A 21,562-nucleotide genomic window follows, 5' to 3' on the forward strand; every position below is an offset into this window, starting at 1 on the left:
GAAATCCATCTGATAAGCAAAGGTGTTTAGAAGTGCCTATCCACAAAATATTCTCTGACATAAATTGTACAGTGTTCTTAGAATGTATATATATGCATAACTAAATCACTTTGCTGTACAGTAGAAATTAACACAACACTGTAAATCAACTATACTTTAATAAAATAAATTTTTTGAAAGTTCATCAAATTTTTGTTTGAGAAAACCTCTTCTCCCGCTTCTCATTTCTTAAATCATTGGCCACACTTGGAGGAGGTGGTCAGAACATAGAAAAGGTACAGGTAATATCTAAATCATTCTCAGTCAAAATTCAGATGTAAGCAAAAACACATCCACTTAAGTTTACTTGGTTATTTCCCTAGAAACTAATGCATCATGTAATGCATATAAACACACATTAATAGTGTATTTTATACATTAATATAGAGCATGCAAGGACATAGAAAATGTTCATCCTCCTACATCTGTGACAGTTTATTTTTCTTCTCCTTCTTCTTCTCTTCCTTCTCCTTCTCCTTCTTCATTTATCTTCTACCTATTTCCTCTCATCTCTTATAAATTTGGGTTCTTTTCTCTCTCTCCTCTTTTATTGGGGAAAACACAGCCTTGGCTATGCAAATATTTCTCAAAGTTTTAACTCCAGTCAGTATCTTTTTCTGGAACTACACATCTGCTTTCAACTACCTGCTTGGCATCTCTCTGTGGATGTCCTGATGGCACATTAAACTGAATATACCCAAAGTTGCACTCATCCTCATTTTCCCCCAAACTAGCATCTCCTGAGAATCTTATGTCTAAGACCAGAAATAAGCTGGTTTTGATCCTTCCTCTCCTGATAGCCTATATCAAAGGATCTTAAGTCCTTTGCCTTGATGTCCTAATTATCTTAATCTGTCCTTCCCATTCCTATTTCTACCTTTCTACTGAGAGATTCCTACCTCAATTTTTATAAAAACCTCCTGATTGGTTTCCCTATCTCCAGTCTCCTCCCACTACAATCTAGCCTACAAATGAAACCTGGATGAATCTTCCTAAATCAGAAAAGCAATAATTTACTTTCACTGTCAAAATCTTCCATTGTGAAACAGAGGAAATATAGACTCATGCTTGGCATCTGAAGTTTCTCTACCAGATGTGATCAAGTTATAAGCCCTATCGCCCTCTAGTCCTTTGATCCCGAGGATGCATAAATAAATGGCCCCACAGGGACTTCCCTGGTGGCACAGTGGTTAAGAATCTGCCTGTCAATGCAGGGGACACGGGTCCAAGCCCTGGTCCGGGAAGATTTCACATGCCGTGGAGCAACTAAGCCCATGTGCCACAACTACTGAGCCCATGTGCCGCAACTACTGAAGCCCGCGCGCCTAGAGCCCATGCTCTGCAACAAGAGAAGCCACAACAATGAAAAGCCCGTGCACTGCAGCGAAGAGTAGGCCCCGCTTGCTGCAACTAGAGAAAGCCCACGTGCAGTGAAGACCCAGCACAGCCCAAAATAAATAAATAAATAAACAAACAAATTTAAATAAATAGCCCCGCAAAACCAGATCTGGCTTGCCCATGTAATTTTCTTTGGCTTGCACAATGGCTTTATAAATTTTTAATTATAAGTTGCTTATTTTGAATTAGTTGCTAATATTTACACATTGGAAGATTTCACAAAAATCCAGATTCTGGCTTCTCATGAAAGGTTAGAATATCTGGCAACTTTGGGTCCACATTCCCACACGACAAGAGGGCTGAAACTAGGCAGTGAGTGCCTGTTTATGAATGGAGAAACATGACCCAGGTCACCACAGCCTTCATCTGATTGGTGTCATTCAATGTGCTACTGGCTTGGTGTCTGTAGGCACGTGAATTGATGAAGTTTGCCCTATACCACCTAGTGCTCCGGCCAAGTATATCGTTCCCAAATGCATAGTATGTCCTTGCTATGTTATTCCATCTTTCTAGAAATGCCTTCTCCCTCCATCTTTCATGTCTTTAAGGCCCATTTCTAACACTGCATCCTCCATGAAGCTTTCTCTACCTCCCTGTTGGACATTACTGCCTCATTTTCGTTCCTTTGTTAACACTGTGTTGTTCTCTTATGGCCCATTTCTCATTCTCTGCTGGATCGGCCATTGGTATCCTTGATTTCTCCCTGTTTTTCAGGGACTTGCACTGACAAACACCTCAGGCTTTCTTGAGGAGGGGTTTTTCCTCTTGACCTAGACCTTCTTCCTCCTCCCCTAGAGACTGAGCGAGTCCCTCTTCCCACCCACTTTCCCCTCAGGGATCCGCCTGTCTACGCAGCAGAGATGCCTTGTTCTGCTTGGTAGCAAAGGCCCAATTCAGCAGGTGAGCCTGAGGTGAGCAATACCTGAGTGTGTACATTTGCCCAATTCTGAAGTTCAGTGTTAGGAAACCCACTGTTGCCACACATCTAAACCAGGATTTCCCTTCCAGGTTTTATCAGCAAACAAAACTAATATTTTCATTTTCATCTGCTTGAATACTTATCTCACAACTGCTTTCAAGCTCGAGCAGGGAAAAGAAGGGGTTCTCATGGGGAGCCTCTAACCCTAACAGTGAGGACTCATTCTTGAATCTTCTGCAGCTCCTAGCAAACGTCATTGTGCAGATACTCAAAAAACATTTATCAAACTGAATCAAAAGATATAACCAATGTGCATAAAATTCATAGAATATAATTCTTCTTAGGCTTATGTCCCCATATATAAACTGTATAAATAATAACTTAAACGTCTGTAAGATTAACAAAATACAACATATGCCGTATATAACAGAAAATATTTGTTTCCTATTTACATTTCCATTATATGTAAATCGCTGCACATCATAGCATATATCGAAAAAAGGAAAAGAAAGGAAAAAGACAAACCTTAGAAGTCAGTGAAGAAAGCATCCCACGAAAGGATAATCAGCAGTCTCAAAGCTCTTATTCCTTGCTCTTTTCAAATTTTCTGGTTGTTTCTTGATGAATGGTATCATACTCCAAAATGGCCATTTTAGAAAGTCTCTGTAAGTACTGAGATGGTGCTCCAGTGAGAGGATCGCTGAAGCCAGAACCTGTAAAGAAAAAACCCCAAAACTGTTATTACAATTAAATTAAGCACACATGAATGATATTCTCTAAAAGAGTATACACCAAATATCTGTTCCTCAAATCACCATTAAACACCACTAGCTCGGGCGGGAGGGAGGGAGACGCAAGAGAGAAGAGATATGGGAACATATGTATATGTATAACTGATTCACTTTGTTATAAAGCAGAAACTAACACACCATTGCAAAGCAATCATACCCCAGTAAAGATGTTAAAAAAAAAATTAAGCACAGCCAAACAAAAACAAAAAACAAAAAAACACCACTAGCTCTTCATATAACACATTCTTTGAAGTAGAAATGAAAGCTACTTAACTTTCTAAAGTGACTGGGATGGCAAGTCATCTCAAAAAATATTTAACTAAAAAATGCTTAATGTTTATATTTAATGATATAAAACTGAGTCTGTCGTATGCTTCTTAAAACATGGGATGGCTGTGGAATTTATTCCAAAATAAAAGGCATGATCTCCATAAATAACTCACTTCATACCTTACATGCTTATCAAGTTACTGTCTCCAAACAAAACGATTTCTCATAAACGTTGAGGTGAAAGAGTAAAATTATAAAGTAAAATAAGTCACTCACTAACTGAAACAGCATTGATCAAGCTTCTATTTTGAAGGATAGTAATAACAATAATAACAGATAACAATTATTGAATGATCTCTCTATTTCAAGTATTTTTCATCTATATCATCCACACAACAAAACTATGAAGTAGGTAACTAGTACTATCTTGGATTACAGATTTAAAAAAGAGTTTAGACATTGTTAGAGGCAGGATTTAAACCCAGATGCATCAATTTGGAGTTCCCATGTAATCACAAATATTGCCCTAAATATGTAATATGTATAAATACTTTTATTTGGAAGCATACAAGGCTTTGAAAATAATACACTGATCCATATTGCTTTAAAATACTATTGTTTAACTTCAGTTTCACGTGCCAAAAACAAAAATTGACCTCAATTCTCCAATGTGGTTGGAATTTTTGTTTGTTTTGTTTTATTTGGGTGTGTAATGAGAGTGGGAATTTCAGACAGAGAGTAGAAGGGAAGAATCAATCAGGATTCCAGTTCTTAGCAGTAAGATGGACTTGACACTTAGACTCTCTGGCTACAAAATAACTAGATTCTAAGCATTAAGCAAACCTCAAAAAACTTTAAAGAATTGGTATCATACAGACCAATACAACTAAGTTGGAAGTTGTTAATAATAAGTCTTAAAATTCTCAAATATTTAGAAATGTATACACACATTCTAAATTATTCATCCATCAAAAAAAGAAATTGTAATAAACATTAAAAATACTTGTAACTAAATGATAAAGAAAATATTACAAAACTTGTGTGATGCAACAAAAGTTGAACATAGTTGAACATTCTTTTCCTGTGTTAGAACATAGTTCTTTCCTGTGTTAGAACATAGTTCTTTTTCCTGTGTTAGAACATAGTTCTTTTCCTGTGTTAGAACATAGTTGAACATTCTTTTCCTGTGTTAGAAAAGAAGACGGAAAATTAGTAAGCTAGATATAAGATATATGTTAGGAAAAGAATAACCCAAAGAACATGGAAGACAATACAGGAAAGAGGAGAAATCAATGAAGTAGAAAACAAACTTACAATTAGAAAGATTTTTAAAAAGACAAGAGTTCTTCACTGAAAAGACTAATAATAAAGGAAAACTTCCAGGTAGATTAATTAAAAAAAAGACAGAAGGCCCAAATAAATAATATGAGGAGAAGTATAGGTAGAGCAAAGACTAAACTTTATACCAATAAATTTGAAAACTTAGACAAAATGCAAAACATTCTAGAAGATATAACTTACCAAAATTGATGGAAGGAGAATTAGAATGCCTTAAGAGTCCTAAAATTAAAATAACTGAATTAATATTAAAAGATTCCTCCAAAGAAAACAAGTGATCCAAATGATTTTACAAATGAACTCTATCAGACTTTCAAGGGAGAGATCATTCCAATTTTAGGTCCTATCCTTCAGAGAATAGAAAAAGCAGAATACTCCCCAGTTCATTCCATGAGGCCATTACAGTCTTGACACTGAATCCAGACAAGGAGAGGACAGAAAGGAAAATTAGTGGTAAGCTCACTCATCAACATAGGTTTTAAAACCCAATAAAATATTAGCATATTAAATATGGCAGTACACAGAAAAAGATAATACATCATGCCTTCAATGGGGGTATCCAAGGAATGTAAGAGTGGCTTAACATTACAAAATCTACAAATGTTATTGTCCACATTAGAAAATTAAACAGGGGACTTTCCTGGTGGTCCAGTGGCTAAGGCTCCGCGCTCCCAATGCAGGGGGACTGGATTCGATCCCTGGTCAGGGAACTAGAGCCCACATGCTGCAGCTAAGAGTTCGCATGCCACAACTAAAAAGATCCCGCATGCTGCAACTAAGAGCCTGCACAGCCAAATAAATATTTTTAAAAATATGAGAAATTTATTTTAAAAAATTAAACAGAAAATCACATTCAGAAAAATGTTTGATAAAATTAAACTTTCATTTATATTTAAAAAAACAAAACAAAACAAACAAAAAACAAAACTCTCAGCAAATTAAAGTTAAAGGGAACTTCTTTACCTTGATAAAGGATATCTACCCAAAACATACATCAAACATCATTCTTTATGAGAAGATATTAAAAGCATTTCCTTTAAAATCAGAAACAAGTCAAAGATGCCAACTTTTCATTTCTCTTCACTATTGTATTGGTGGTTCTAGCCAGCTTAGAAAAATCAGAAAAATAAAGGCATAGGATTCGGAAAGAAAGAATAACACTGACATTATTCACATATGATTATGATAATCTATGTAGAGAACTCAAAAATTTATATATATCATATATGATATGTATGTATACACAGTATAAAATGTATAATATATATCAAGAAATAATAAGGGACTTTAGCAATGTGGATCAAATTGCAAAAATTAACTATATTTCCAAATATCTGTAATAGAATGTTAGAAATCTTAATTATAAAAGAATTATGGGGCTTCCCTGGTGGCACAGTGGTTGAGAGTCCGCGTGCCGATGCAGGGGACACAAGTTCGTGCCCCAGTCCGGGAGGATCCGACATGCCGCGGAGCGGCTGGGCCCGTGAGCCATGGCCGCTGAGCCTGTGCGTCCGGAGCCTGTGCTCCGCAGCGGGAGAGGCCACAACAGTGAGAGGCCCGCGTACCGCAAAAAAAAAAAAAAGAATTATGGCAGACTACTAATGATCTTTTCAAAACTTTTTACTCCTTCCAAAACAGGATTTTACTGAGCGCAAGGTCATCCAGGTAGAGATTACATTTCTCAGCTTGCTTCAGAGCTAAGTAGAGCTTTGTTAATAAGTATGAACCAATAAGATATGAGCAAATGTGCAACTTTCTGGTCATCTTTGAATTATAATCCTCTTACCCTAGATTTCTGGGTTTTTTTGTTTTTGTTGGGATGTTTTTGATAACTGCTTCAATCTCCTCATTAGTTATAGGTCTGTTCAGTTTTTTATTTGTTCATGATTTAATCTTGGTAGGTTGTATATTTCTATACATTTATCCATTTTTTTCTAGGTTACCCAATTTGTTGACATATAATTGTTCACAGTAGCCTCTTATAATCCTTTTTATTTCTGTGATCAGTTATAATGTCTCTTCTTTCATTCTCAATTTTAGCTATTTGGGTCTTCTCTGCTTTTTTTCTTAGTCTAACCAAGGATTTGTCAACTTTGCTGATCTTTTCTAAAAACTAAATCTTCATTCTGTTGTTTTCTGTTCTCTATTTCATTTATCTCTAATCTAATCTTATTATTTCCTTCCTTCTTGTAAGTTTGGGCTTAGTTTATTCTTCTTTTTCTAGTTTCTTGAGGTATAAGTTTATGTTGTTCATTCAAAATCTTTTTCCTTTCTTTATGTGTTTACCATAAATTTCCCTCTTAGCACTGCTTTTGGTGCAATCTATAGGTAGGTTATATTTCTGTTTTCATTTGTCCCCAGATATTTTCTAAATTCCCTTGTGATTTCTTCTTTGACTCATTAATTGTTTAAGAGTATACTGTTTACTGTAGGAGTTTAAAAAAAGATAATCTGTATCAAATTAGGAAAGTTCCCTTCTCATAGTTTGCTAAAAATATTTTTAATCATGAATATAGAATTTCATTAAAATATCTTTTGCAATTATTAAAGTGAACATATGAGATTTCTCCTTTATTCTATTAATAAGATGAATGACACCGATTGCTTTTCTAACGTTAAATCAATCTCGCATGCCTTAGGTAAATCTGATATGATTGTGTTGCATTATCCTTCTTATATATCGCTGAATTTGAATTGGTAGTGTCTTGTTTAGAATTTTTACTTCCATTTTATAGGAAAAATTGGTCTATAATTTTACTTTCTTATAACGTCAAAGCTAGGTTTTAGAATCAAGGTTAGAGACCTCATAAAATGGGTCTTTAAGTGTTCCCTCTTTTCCTATTTTCTGGAATAATTTACGTAACATAGTTTTTTTAAATGTTGGAAGAATTCACCAGTGTCAATTCTGTGTCAATTCTAAGTTGTGTTTTCTCTTTTCTTATATAATATTGGTAATTTCTCTCTCTCTCTGTCTCTTTCTCTCTGTCTCTCTCTCATCAGACTTGCTACACATTTATCAATTTTATTCACATTTTCAAAAAACTAACTTTTGGCTCTGTTGATTTTCTCTACTGAATATTTGTTTTCGACTTCATTGATTTCTGCTCTTTATTATTTCTTCCTTTTATTTTCTACATTTTAATTTGCATTTCCCTGATGACAAGTGTATCTACTACCATTTGTATGTCTTCTTTGGAAAAATGTCTACTTAGGTCCTTTGCCCACTTTTAAATTGGGTTATCTGGTTTTTTGCTATTGAGTTGTAGGAGTTCCTTATATATTTTGGATATTAACCCCTTATAAAATATATGGTTTGCAAATATTTTCTCCCATTCCATATGCTGTCTTTTCATTTTGTTAATTGTTTCCTTTTGCTGTGCAAAAGCCTGTAGGTTTGATATATCCTACTTGTTTATTTTGCTTTTGTTGCCTATGCCCTATCACCTGTTAAATCTAATCTATTATTGTATTTTTCAGCTCAATAATTTCTATTTATTTTTTATAGATTCTAATTCTCTGATATAATTTTTCATCATTTTCTCTATTATCTTGAATATATTAAATATAGTTTTTTAAATCCCTGTCAAATAATGCCTATTTGGATCTTTTGCTGGTCTGCTGATATTGTCTGTTTCTTCTCTTGGTTTTTGTCATTCTTTTATGCCTGATAAGTTGTACTTTTTAAAATTTATTTACTTATTTACGGCTGCATTGGGTCTTCATTGCTGCATGTGGGCTTTCTCTAGTTGTGGCGAGTGGTGGCTGCTCTTCATTGCGGTGTGTAGCCTTCTCATTTCAGTGGCTTCTCTTGTTGTGGAGCACAGGCTCTAGGTGCACAGGCTTCAGTAATTGTGGCATGCAGGCTCAATATTTGTGGTACACGGGCTTAGTGGCTTTGCGGCATGTGGGATCTTCCCAGACCAGGGCTCGAACCCGTGTCTCCCGCATTGGCAGATGGATTCTTAACCACTGCGCCACCAGGGAAGTCCAAGGTATATTTCTTTTAATGTCTGGTAAGTTTTGATTGAATGCTTGAGACTGTGTACACAAACCTGTAAGGCTCTGGTTTATCTTATAGTTTTCCAAAGAAAATTTAATTTTCTTCTGGTAGGCATATCACTTTAATCCAGTCAAAACTGGGTTTTAACACAATAAATAGAAAGTGTAAAAGGATGAGCTAAAGATGAAATAAATAGCATGCCAAATGTCAAAAAAAATGGGGTTTTAGGCTTTTTTAAAAGCTAGTCTAGGGCTTCCCTGGTGGCGCAGTGGTTGAGAGTCCGCCTGCCGATGCAGGGGACGCAGGTTCGTGCCCCAGTCCGGGAAGATCCCACATGCCGCGGAGCGGCTGGGCCCGTGAGCCATGGCCGCTGAGCCTGCGCGTCCGGAGCCTGTGCTCTGCAGTGGGAGAGGCCACAACAGTGAGCGGCCCGCGTACCGCAAAAAAAAAAAAAAAAAAAAAAAAGCTAGTCTATTGTATGCCGTTAGCAAGCCTTAAACTCCCTTCAACTCCCACCTCTGTCTCCCTGGCAAATGCTAAGTTACTGAAATCTCTGCTCAGTCCTTTAGCCTCCAAGAAGCTATTTTCTGCTTCGTGTCCTAAAATATTACCCAGCATACATGTCACTTAGAAACAGGCAAACACCTGTTGGGGAATTTGCTCACAGACATTTGGGCTCAGTTCTCTGCAGTTATTCCTTCAGAATCTCAGCCTTTTGAGTTGGAAATGATTGCTCTTGACAACTTAAAACATTGTTTTTTAAATACTTTTATTATTTTATATTTTTAAAATAATGTTTTTACTGTATATTAATATGTATGTAATATATTACTTTTATACTTATTTTATATATCATAAAATATATTTAAGTTATTATTTTTATTTATTTATTTTTTGCAGTACGCGGGTCTCTCACTGTTGTGGCCTCTCCCGCTGCGGAGCACAGGCTCCGGACGCACAGGCTCAGCGGCCATGGCTCACAGGCCCAGCCACTCCGCGGCATGTGGGATCCTCCCGGACCAGGGCACGAACCCACGTCCCCTGCATTGGCAGGCGGACTCTCAACCACTGCACCACCAGGGAAGCCCTAAATTATTTTTTATGATTAGCTCTTATGCGAATTCTTGGTAGTAAAGTTGGTCTGATATAAGTTATTCCACATAATCAGAGATGGAAGTTCTCTGGGCCATTTTTTTGAAAGGTGTGACCACATGATCCTTTCAAAATTTAAATCAGATCACATTAAAATCATTCTTCTGTTACAATCATGTAATGGCTCCTCATTTCAATTAAAGTTAAATATAAAGTCCCTTTCAGGGCCCCACAAGGTCAGATACTCCATTACCTCTCTTACCTCATCTTTCACCCTCTGAGATTAGCAATACTTGATTCTTGATGTTTTTTTCCAACAGGTCAGGTACCATCCCACCTTGGGACCTTTGCTGGCCCCAAGAGAATAACATTTTCCCAGAGTTTAACTCCCTCACCTCTTTCAAATCTTTGCCCAAATATCACTGCCAACCACCCTATTTAAAATTGTAAATCATCCTTCTCTCCGCAGATCTCCTGATCTACCTTACCCTGTTCTATTTTTTGTTGTTGTTTCTACCTCACTTCCACCTTTTAAAATACTATGTATTGGGCCTTCCCTGGTGGCACAGTGTTTAAGGATCTGCCTGCCAATGCAGGGGACATGGGTTCAGTCCCTGGTCCGGGAAGATCCCACATGCTGTGGAGCAACTAAGCCCATGTGCTACAATTACTGAGCTTGCGCTCTAGAGCCCACGAGCCACAACTACTGAGCCTGCATTCTGCAACTACTGAAGCCCATGCACCTAGAGCCCGTGCTCTGCAACAAGAGAAGCCACTGCAATGAGAAGCCCGTGCACTGCAACGAAGAGTAGCCCCGCACTCATCGCAGGTGGAGAAAGCCTGCGCACAGCAACGAAGACCCAACACAACCAGAAATAATAAAAATAAAATAAAATAAAAATTTTAAAAGTTAAAAAAATAGTATGTATTTTAATATACTGTGTGATGGATTTGTTTATTATATTTAATGTTTGTTGGCTGTATTCTCTCACTAGAATGTAAGCTCCACAAGGGCAGGGATCTTTGTTTTGTTGAGAGACGTACTCTAGGCCTAAGAACTAGAACAATGAATGGCACAGAGTAGATGCTAAATTCATGTTTGGTGAATGAATGAATGAATGAATGAACTGCCTTCTTATATGACTCTGAAGGAAAAGCAACAAGTATTGATATTTCCTGAAGACTCCATATGTTGTAGGATTGGTACAGGCACTACAGAGATACAAAGGTGAATAAGACATAGTATCCAGCCCAGAAGAACCATAAAGTTGGCCTACTGGAAAATAGGCAGGCGAATATTCATTTGGGCCAAGATGCAAAACAAATGTCTTTTGTTCTAATTAACATTTATATTTTTATTTCATGTTACCTGTTGATTACAGAAGTTGTTTATAGCTGATGGAAATTCAGATAAAGGAAATATCCAAGAAGTTTATGAACTTCCACAGGCTAAACTTACAAAGCTGCTAACAAATCAATCGGACTGCCACTGACAATCTCAATAGAAGTCTTACTTAGTAGTTTTCATTTTTGTTGTTTGTTTGGAGGTGCTCTATCAACTCCATTCCTGCATAAGTGCAAAATCATGGAAGTGATGAATGCACTGTAAGAAGACAACTATGATTATGACAAAAATTAAAAATAAGTAAGGTTTAAAACATGTTATGCTGGTAAGGAAATAACTGTTGTGCACAGGTAAAGGATGAAACACTTGATAGTCTGAAGGACAAGTAACAGGGAACATATAATGTTAAAGATGTAATGCTTCAAACAGTGTTTCTCAGTTGAGGGTGATTTTGCCACCCCAGAGACATTGGGCAACATCTGGAGACATTTTTGGTTGCCACACCTTGGGAGGTGCTAGTGGCATCTAGTGAGTAAAGGTCATGGATGCTGTTAAACATCCTACAATGCACAGGACAGACCCCCAGAGCAGAATTATCCAGTCCAAAATGTTAATACTGTCACTGTTGAAAAATCCTATTTAGATAATAATCAACAGAAGGCAAGAAAATATAATGACAAAATGAAAACTGTTTGACTGTACAGCTCAAGAATCTTCACCACTGACTTTGGGTAAAATCACTTCAGGAAATGGCTAAGAATTTATTGGAGAACATAAATGCTAGACATATGCACTGTGTCATATGCCATAAATGGTTCCTTTAGTATGTTGCCCCATGAATCTGTAACACGTGAAGCAAGGAATGAGGCAGTAAGTGTAGATACCAGAGCTGCCAGGAAATTCTCCAAAATCTTGTAGGCATCATTAAAAGTGTAACTAACTGACTCAACAGTGTCTGTTTTTGAAAAACAAAATTCTGATTAAATGTATCAGAAAGGTGGAAGTGAGAATGTCTGGTTTTAAAGCTTCAAAGGACAAACTCATACTCCAAATAGGTGGAAATGCTCCTTGGTGCTGTAAAGTGTCTTAGTCACCATGGAGTAGTTTTATGGAACCCAAACTGTTGGCATATAGATAGGTTTTTGTAGTTGGATGTTATAGGTACACAGGTTCATGAAAAAATTAATTAGAAGATAAGGCTAGAAAGGAAAGTTAGGGGAAGACGGTAAAGAGTTCAAGGCCAAGCTAAGGAGTTCATACTTTAGTCTGTAGGTAACAAGTTGTTTTGTTTTTGTTTTTGTTTTTTGCGGTATGCGGGCCTCTCACTGTTGTGGCCTCTCCTGTCGCGGAGCACAGGCTCCAGACGCACAGGCTCAGCGGCCATGGCTCACGGGCCCAGCCGCTCTGTGGCATGTGGGATCTTCCCGGACCGGGGCACGAAGCCATATCCCCTGCATCGGCAGGCGGACCCTCAACCACTGCGCCACCAGGGAAGCCCAACAAGTTGTTTTTGAAGAAGGGAGTGATGTGATTAGAGGCCAAGTTTTAGGCTTTTGTTGTAGTGTTAAAGGACTTCCAAGGTCAGAAACTCTTAAAGCAAGACCATTTTGCAGGTTATGCAACGGTCCACATGAGAGATGATGAGGGCCTATCCCAAGGTCCTGAGAGGTATGCCTGTTAGCATAACTGATGCCATCTTGGGTCCACACAGTTTCTCCTGTCCTCCCACTGACCTTACCTGGGACTGTACTGTGCAGTCAATCACTTCTCTGTTGTTAAGGGCTTTGTAGTTAATAGATATTGCTTAATAATCATTAGGACCAGGTGACCTCTATGCCCTGTTAGCCTCCAAACAATGATGAAGACCTCCCTGACATATTCCTGGTGTCCATGAGCATAGTTACCCATTCATAAATCTTGACTTAGGAATACACTTCCTGTTTTCAAGCACACACTCCCCATGCCCTAGGTTAACTATAAAGTTGTCTCAATGGCCCCTCGGCAGTGTGGAGTGTGACTACACGTTTCCAGATGGCTGTCCGCTCAATCCCATCCTGTGAGTAAGTTACCATATAATAAGCTGATCCATTGATTCTGTGGAGCTGCCTGCCTCGGGTTTTGGTCTCAAGATGCCTTCTCAGTTCGGTAGGCACTTTTTGTTCCCTCCATCCTCCAACATGAGATAATGATGGTATGTATATATTGAACACAACATCCACTAAGTTTATAAACAAAGCTTAAAAGAAACATGAACAAAACAAAGACAATTAAGTCAATGGAAAGAAAGGAAGTTTAAAAAAGATAAGTATGGAATAGTTAATAAGACATGTGGTAGGAGAAAAAGATGACCCAGCCTACCTTTTGATTTCTCCTGAAGTAGTGCCACAGTACATGCTGGCTTAGTCTTCTTTAACCTAAAATTATATATTATCATAAATTCACTCTTACATAAATCCAGGGTACATTAATTTTTTTAAATACAGTAAGAGATAAGAAGCTTGCTTTCAGTGAAATTCACTTGTTGAAGGACATCATATGAAAATTAAATAAACGTTAAAGAAAGGAAACTCCTTCTATCAAGGAAACTCCTTCTATCACAAATAATCCAATCAGAAGCAGATATGAACCAACTCAGTATCTCGATTTTGGTTAATAAATTTTACCAGTGGCTGAGTGTTAGGTCTGACTTTTCCCACCTTTATCTTATGACTAATCATGATTCAGGAAATGCTAGAGGAAGGGACTCAAGATTAGATGAACAGGGTATCTAGATATGCCAGATACCAATTATCAGTTATTTGTGCTCTTTTTACCTATTAATTACCACAATCTGAGTTTTGTCATAATTAACTTTTGTTCCTATTGGAATAGATATAGATAATGAGTAGGTTATTAGAGGAAATATGTCACGATTGAATCTGCTGTGGGCGAGATAACCCATAAGAATTCCAAATTTCTTGTAACTTCATTAAACTTTAGAAGTCAGCTATAACTTTTTTTTTGTTGTTCTCTATTCAATCAAAACATATATTAGTTCTCAATCCATGTGATACAGTTTAATGAAGTCAGCTTACACGGCTGCTTGGAGGTATCCTAGCAACTTATTACCATGGCAACATCACACTTCGTAGTTGTCAAATATGGGTACAGTCAAGATGAGCCGACCTAGTATTCACACTGAGGTTTGGAACTCAAGACCAGCCTTAATGATTGTTATGTGATAAGGTTTTAGTGGTCCCTACGGACACACCTCAGATTCTTTTCCACCTACTGACTGATAACTGAAATTCTATGATTCATCTCCTTAGCGTGAAGGGCTTTATGTCCTTCAAAAAACATAGAACATCCATTTTTTTAAAACAGTGTCCAATATCAGAACAAATATCTTTGTGTATTGGCTGCATGGAACTTTTAAAGATAACACTGGTGAGTTGAGAGGCCATATTGCTTCAGTTTCATAATATTAATTTAAGGGAATTAAACTCACAAATCATCGTATCAGGTCTGCTAGCCTGCCAGCTAGAGGCAGTTTGTCATACCGCAGGATAGCTGTAATTTTTAAATGCACTTCACCTCGGAGACTATTTTCAGTTATATTATCAAAGTATGCCTTGAGATTCACTGAAAAATTTTATCATTTAAGAAATTTAAAAACACATTAAACTTTTATCAGAGTTTTTAAATCAAATATCCACATATGGAGATTTTTTTAAAAAAAGGATACAGGGTTATATACAAGACAGACAAAAATTAGTACTTCCCTGCTTTGCCAAGACTGTTCTTTCACAAGGCGTTGTTCAATATGCAGAGAATAAAATACTTGTAGGCAACCCGACATGTTCTCGGTAGAATGGCTAAAATAAAGACACGGAAAAGAACCAACATTTACGTTCGCCAAGCAGTTCATAAGCAGTGTGACACTCAGCCACCACTCTTCCACTTTGTGTCTGAAGAACACTTGTCATAACACGAATATAATATAGTCAAATTATTCTTCATTAAATTAAGTAAATTCACACTCAAGTCAACATAAAATATTAAGGGATCATTTCACAAACAGCCAAATTGCAAATGAAAAAAATAATGAACTGAAATCGGATGAAAAAGGAAGCAAATTGAAGACTTAAAATCTAGAGGCCCAATGGGTTAATTGTTGGTGCTTTCTGGGTTTCCAGTTTCTTTAAGATGATCATATGCATTGAAAGACTGGTCTGTACTGAGACAAGTCCATGGCCATAGGCAGCCCTACATACGTTTGCCCAGAGGTCAAGAGTGAGCTGAGTGTCAGGGATACAGGTGTCTCGGTAACAGTGGAAACTCACTGCCCTTAAGTAGGTTTCATATTCATGTTTCCAATGGTGTCTCCTCTTTCTACATCCCTGCCATCCCTCCTCTTTAACTGCTACCATCTACTCCACTAGCAACTCACAATCTCTCTTCTACCATCTCTGATTCTGCCTTATTTCACCATAACCTCACTTCAGAAAGAGTAATTTTGCTTTTTATATTTTTATAGCTTGACAATCTGTCCTCGAATGATATCAAAAATGATGGGGGGGGCTTCCCTGGTGGCGCAGTGGTTGAGAGTCTGCCTGCCGATTTAGGGGACACGGGTTCGTGCCCCGGTCCGGGAAGATCCCACACGCCGCGGAGCGGCTGGGCCCGTGAGCCATGGCCGCTGGGCCTGCGCGTCCAGCGCCTGTGCTCCGCAACGGGAGAGACCACAACAGTGAGAGGCCCGCGTACCGTCAAAAAAAAAAAAAAAAAAAAAGATGGGAAAAGCTTTATGTATGTTATTGTTCATTATGGTGTTATTTGCAAAATCAAAAAAATGTCAAAGCAACTTGAAAGTCCAACAATAGGGAAATTAAATAAACTATGGCTCTAACAATGAAATATAATGTGGCCAGTAAAGACTGTTTGAAGATTATGTCATAACATGAAAAAAATGCATACGTGTACTATTAAGTAAAAAAGGGCAGAATAAAAAATTGTAAGTACACTAAAATCACAACTCCAATAAAAATCCAAAATGAAGGAGGGTAGAAGAGAACCTCCAACAATAAAAATGGATATGTTAGGATGGATAAATTATCAAATAATTATTTTTATTTTTTCCCCAAATTTTCTACAAAGTTCTTATTTTCATAATTTAGATATAAACTATCCACAACTTTTCATTTTCAGTATATTCTAATTCTTTATTTATATTACCAAAATTTGTTTCCAGAGTAATTAACAAGACCAGTAATACTAGTGGATAACTCAAGAAATATATTCTGAAATTCCAATATGTGTGTGCTATGCATAACTAGATGACTTCAAAGCACACTATGGCAGGAGATAATATGAAAATATACATCCTCCCCTAAAGAGAGCTACAACTCAGACTGTTATAAATGCTTCATCTTTTTTTAGGCTGGAAAAATGAATTAGTACTAGGCATTCAATAAATACTTGATGAATAAATAAATAAATCAAAGCAGAAACCAAATAGGATATGAGACTGTCTTACTAACTTACAGGTCCCTTTGGAGAAAGAAGTTTTCTTTTAATGCTATGTCAGGCAACCTGATTTAAAGTAGGAAAGGTGTTTATCATAATGTGTTTAAATGCCAGTATTCAAAGTCAGTGGGACTTTTCTGGCTGACAAACTCATTTCATCTGATAGCAATGCAAGGTCTTCATTAGGCTGACATCTCATTCAGAATCTCCCCTCACACCACTTCAGTCAAACTAGAAATGAAACACAAGGTTCTCTATTCACGGTACAGAAACCTGTTAATATTGCAAAGAGTTCATTTATTTATATTGCTAAAAATTCCAATATTCTCATGAGCAATCTATGCTAAAGCAATACAGATTTTTTTAAATAAGTCCTTAAATTCCTTCTGGCAATGTCACTTGAAAACAGAAAAAAGGACCTACTGGTCAAACTGAATAAAATTGCTAATTGAGATTTTTTAAAATTAAATCCTTTATGCAAAAAATAGTAGGCAAGAAAGAATTAGATTCACTAGCCAGAAAAACCTCTACATTCAGCAGTGTTACTATAAATAAATATTCAACAAAAGAGAATCGAACAGAAATGACCTACCTGACAGGAGGCATCTCGGTATCAGCATGCAGGAGTCTTTTATGAACCGCTGGTGGAGTGGAACTTACACTTTTTTGGCAATTTTGCAATCCTGGTAAATATGGCATTTTGACACATTCTTTGAATTCTTCTAGACCAAATGCTGTGGTGTATTCTAATTAAAAATAGTATAATAACCATCTGTATTACTTCTTAATTAAATGTATATAATTTTTTTTACTATATACTAAAATGTATAATAAATATACCAAATCAGTCATTAAGAAAATAAAATTAAGCTACTGTAATTGAGCTAGCATCTTTCCCAAGAGAATACCTTTCAATTCCGAGGATAGGGACTGTAGGCAAGAGCTGACTAAGTCGCTAAGAACTATTAGAAAAAGGAAGAAGGGCAGCTTCACAGATCTCCCATAGTCATCACTGTCCTTCATTATTTTATTTAATCAGAATTCCCAGAACATTAGATACATTCACATTGAAAGACAGATTAAAGGCTCTTTCAAGAATCTTGTAATATCTGCTACTTTAAATCCTGTCACCTTCCTGCTTTTGTGTAGAAATCAAGAGGTACAAATACATGATTATCGGAGCTAGCAGTGAGAGAGAAAAGAATTCCATTTCAGGCATTGATTTTAACTTTCACTCTGCAAAGTCCCCCATCAAATCTATAAACAGCAACATCTGAAGCATCAGGAGGGCTTCTTCTACTGACCTCAGGTATCACTGGTATAAGACGTTGTTCAAATTTTTCTTTTTTTTAAAAAAAATTCAAAATGAAGACAGTAAATGGAAAAAGAAGATTAAGAGATTAAAGGTTTGGATGATTTTTAAACATAGAGAATTGTTTTCTAAGCTTTCTCTACTAAGTAAATCTAGCATAGCAATAGAAATAGTATTTAATGGGACTAGAGTTAATATTAAATGCTCAAAATGCTATTTTTCAACCTTTGATTATTCTTTTTTGGAAAAAATAGTTTCTCTTGATCAAAATCATGTAGAGTTTCTTTTCAGTAATTAGATTTGGAGGTAGGAGAACAGATAAACTGGTGTATCTTTAATAGGAATCTAGTAAAAACGTCGAAAAAATACAGTAACACACTCAAAACCAGGAGTGATGAAATGGCTGGGGAGTTTGAATTTTGCTGTTTTCAAGAATTCTATCTCCATTAATAAAGGCAAAGGCAAAATTCAGTATAAACAAAAAATACAATTATAATTTGAAATTAAGGGGGAAAGTTATTACACTCATATACAAGTCAAAAGTTCTGAAATTAGTCTTTATTGAGCAACTATAAGATATAAGATACTTTCCACATAGCTCACTCAAAAAATAAAGTTTGGGTTAGAATTATTAATACAAAAAGGTGCTGTTAAAGATTTGAGTTTCTTAAAATATAAATACCAACTTGAGGTATTTTAAAACAAACATGACTTACAAAAAGAAGTATGATCCAACAGAGGTAGCACTACACTGATATCAAGAGTAGTTCTTTAGAATTTGTTTTTTATCATGAGTTATAGAATTACCGTAAGTAAATTATTCCTTATCTGCTTCCATTTTTCTTTTCCATAAGCCTATGGTATTAGCCTTCTTACCTAAATGTTACAAAAATTATTTAATGTCTCTTGACTGATTAAAAAAGTACATGTAAATTCAAGGTACTACTTCTATATTTTTGTAAGTAAAATAAGAATAAAATGAAGTTACCTTTCCTCATCTTTTGTGTTTCTAAAATTGCTTTCCTCCAACTTCTCTCAAAAAGAAAACAACTGTCAAGGGAATTTCTGGTGACATTAGAAGGTTCAAGTTTGATTTCAGGAGGCAGCATTGGCATTTTTTCTTCTTTTTTCAACAGTGCTGATGAAAGTAAGATGCTGCACCAGATTCAGGACACAAAATACAAAAAAACAAATTGTTTTCCATCATACAAATTAAATACTAACATAGATTTAAATGAAAAGTTTACTTATAACATGTAAATACATATTCTTGGGATTTTAAAGCAAGAGGCCTTTAAGAACATAGCTAAAATAAGTTGTAAGACTTTTTTCTTTTAAATATTTTATATTTTAATGAATTCTTTCAAATTTGAGGTTACAGATATTTGGCAATATAAAAAAATCTAAGGTTCAACAGCAAATTGTCATGTACATGACAATGTAATGCTCAGGATTCTCTCAAAACTATTACCATTATGCACCATGACCAAGTGAGATTTATCTCTGGGATGCAAGGATGGTTCAACATACAAAAATTAGTTAATATGATATACCACATTACAGAATGAAAGATTAAAAAAGTCACATGCTCATCTCAATAGATACAGAAAAAGCTTTTGATAAAATTCAACACACTTTCATACTAAAAACTTTCAACAAACTAGGAACTGAGAGAAATTACCTCAACATAAAAAAGGCTGTATATGAAAAGCCCATAGCTAACATAATCAAAGGTAAAAATTGAAAGCATTCCTCTAAGATCAGGAGCAAGGCAAGGATGCCCACTCTCACAACTTCCATTCAACATAGTATTGGCAGTCCTAGCCAGAGCAATTAGAAAGAAAAGGCATCTAGATTGGAAAGAAAAAAGTAAAACTGTCCCTGTTTTCAAATGGCATAATCTTATATATATCAAAAACTCTAGACTCCACAAAAAAATGTTAGAACTAATAAAGGAATTCAGGAAAGCTGAGGGATACAAAATTAACAAACAAAAGTCACTTGCATTTCTATACACTAACAACAAACTATCTGAAAAGGATATTAGGAAAACAATCCAATTTATAATAGCATCGAAAAGAGTAAACTACTTAGGAATAAGCTTAACTAAGGGAGTAAAAGATTTGTATGCTGAAAAACTATAAAACATTGATAAAAGAAATTAAAGAAGACGCATACAAATGGAAAGACATCCCATGCTCATGGATTGGAAAACTTAATATTGTCAAAATATCCACATTACCCAAAATGATCTACAGAGATTCAATGCAATCCTTATCAAAATGCCAATGTAAAAGAATTTAAAATTTTACTAAAAACAATTTAAAAATTCATATGGAATATAAATCAATGAATTTAGAACACTCCGTCACACCATACACAAAAATAAACTCAAAATGGCTTAAAGACTTAAATATAAGACATGACACCATAAAACTCCTAGAAGAGAACATTGGCAAAACATTCTCTGACATAAATTGTAGGAGTATTTTCTTAGATCAGTCTCCCAAGGCAATAGAAATAAAAGCAAAAGTAAACAAATGGGACCTAATCAAACTTATAAACTTTTGCACAGCAAGGGAAACCATAAACAAAACAAAAAGACAACCTACAGATTGGGAGAAAATATTTGCAAATGATGCAACCGACAAGGCTTAATTTCCAAAATACACAAACAGCTCATACAGCTCAACATCAAAAAAACAAACAATCTGATTAAAAACTGGGCAGAAGACCTAAATTAAAAACTGGGCAGAAGACATTTCTCCAAAGAAGACATACAGATGGCCAACAGGCACATGAAAAGACGCTCAACATCCCTAATTATTAGAGAAATGCAAATCAAAACTACAATGAGGTATCACCTCACACCAGTCAGAATGGCCATTGTAAAACAAGTCTACAAATAATAAATGCTGGAGAGGTTATGGAGAAAAGGGAACCCTCCTACACACTGTTGGTGGGAATGTAAATTGGTGCGGCCACTATGGAAAACAGTATGGAGGCTCCTTAAAAAACTAAAAATAGAGGTACCATGTGATCCAGCAATCCCACTCCTGGGCATATATCCAGAGAAAACTCTAATTAGAGAAGATACAGGCACTGCAATGTTCATAGCAGCACTATATACAATAGCCAAGACATGGAAGCAACCTAAATGTCCATTGACAGATGAATGGATAAAGAAAATGTGGTAAATATATATACAAGGGAATATTACTCAACCATAAAAAAGAATGAAATAATGCCATTTGCAGCAACATGTATGGACCTAGAGATTATCATACTAAGTGAAGTAAGTCAGACAAAGACAAATATTATACCGTATCACATATGAGGAATCTAAAAAAAAGTACAGATGAACTTATTTACAAAACAGAAACAGACTCACAGACATAAAAAACAAACATATGGTTACCAAAGGGGAAGAGGGGGGAGGGATAAGTTGGGAATATGGGATTAACAGATGCCCACTACCATATATAAAATAGATAAACAACAAGGATTTACTGTATAGCACAGGGAACTATGTTCAATATCTTGTAATAAACTA

At 36.1% G+C, this 21,562-nt stretch overlaps 1 protein-coding gene across 1 annotated transcript; it reads right to left on the reverse strand.

Moving 5' to 3' along the window:
* Nucleotides 1-2,938: 2,938 nt before the first annotated feature.
* LOC309973959 (uncharacterized protein C8orf89) lies at nt 2,939-19,124 on the reverse strand (the record flags this gene model as incomplete). The annotated part of the gene is made up of 5 exons (XM_082858429.1): nt 2,939-3,069; nt 4,939-4,977; nt 13,551-13,606; nt 17,290-17,443; nt 18,998-19,124. 5 exons carry the CDS (start codon nt 19,122-19,124, stop codon nt 2,939-2,941), a joined length of 507 nt encoding a protein of 168 aa, XP_082714555.1.
* Nucleotides 19,125-21,562: the final 2,438 nt, after the last annotated feature.

The sequence above is a fragment of the Leucopleurus acutus genome (genome assembly GCF_964270905.1).
Source record: "Leucopleurus acutus genome assembly, chromosome: 17".
Lineage (NCBI taxonomy): Eukaryota > Metazoa > Chordata > Mammalia > Artiodactyla > Delphinidae > Leucopleurus > Leucopleurus acutus.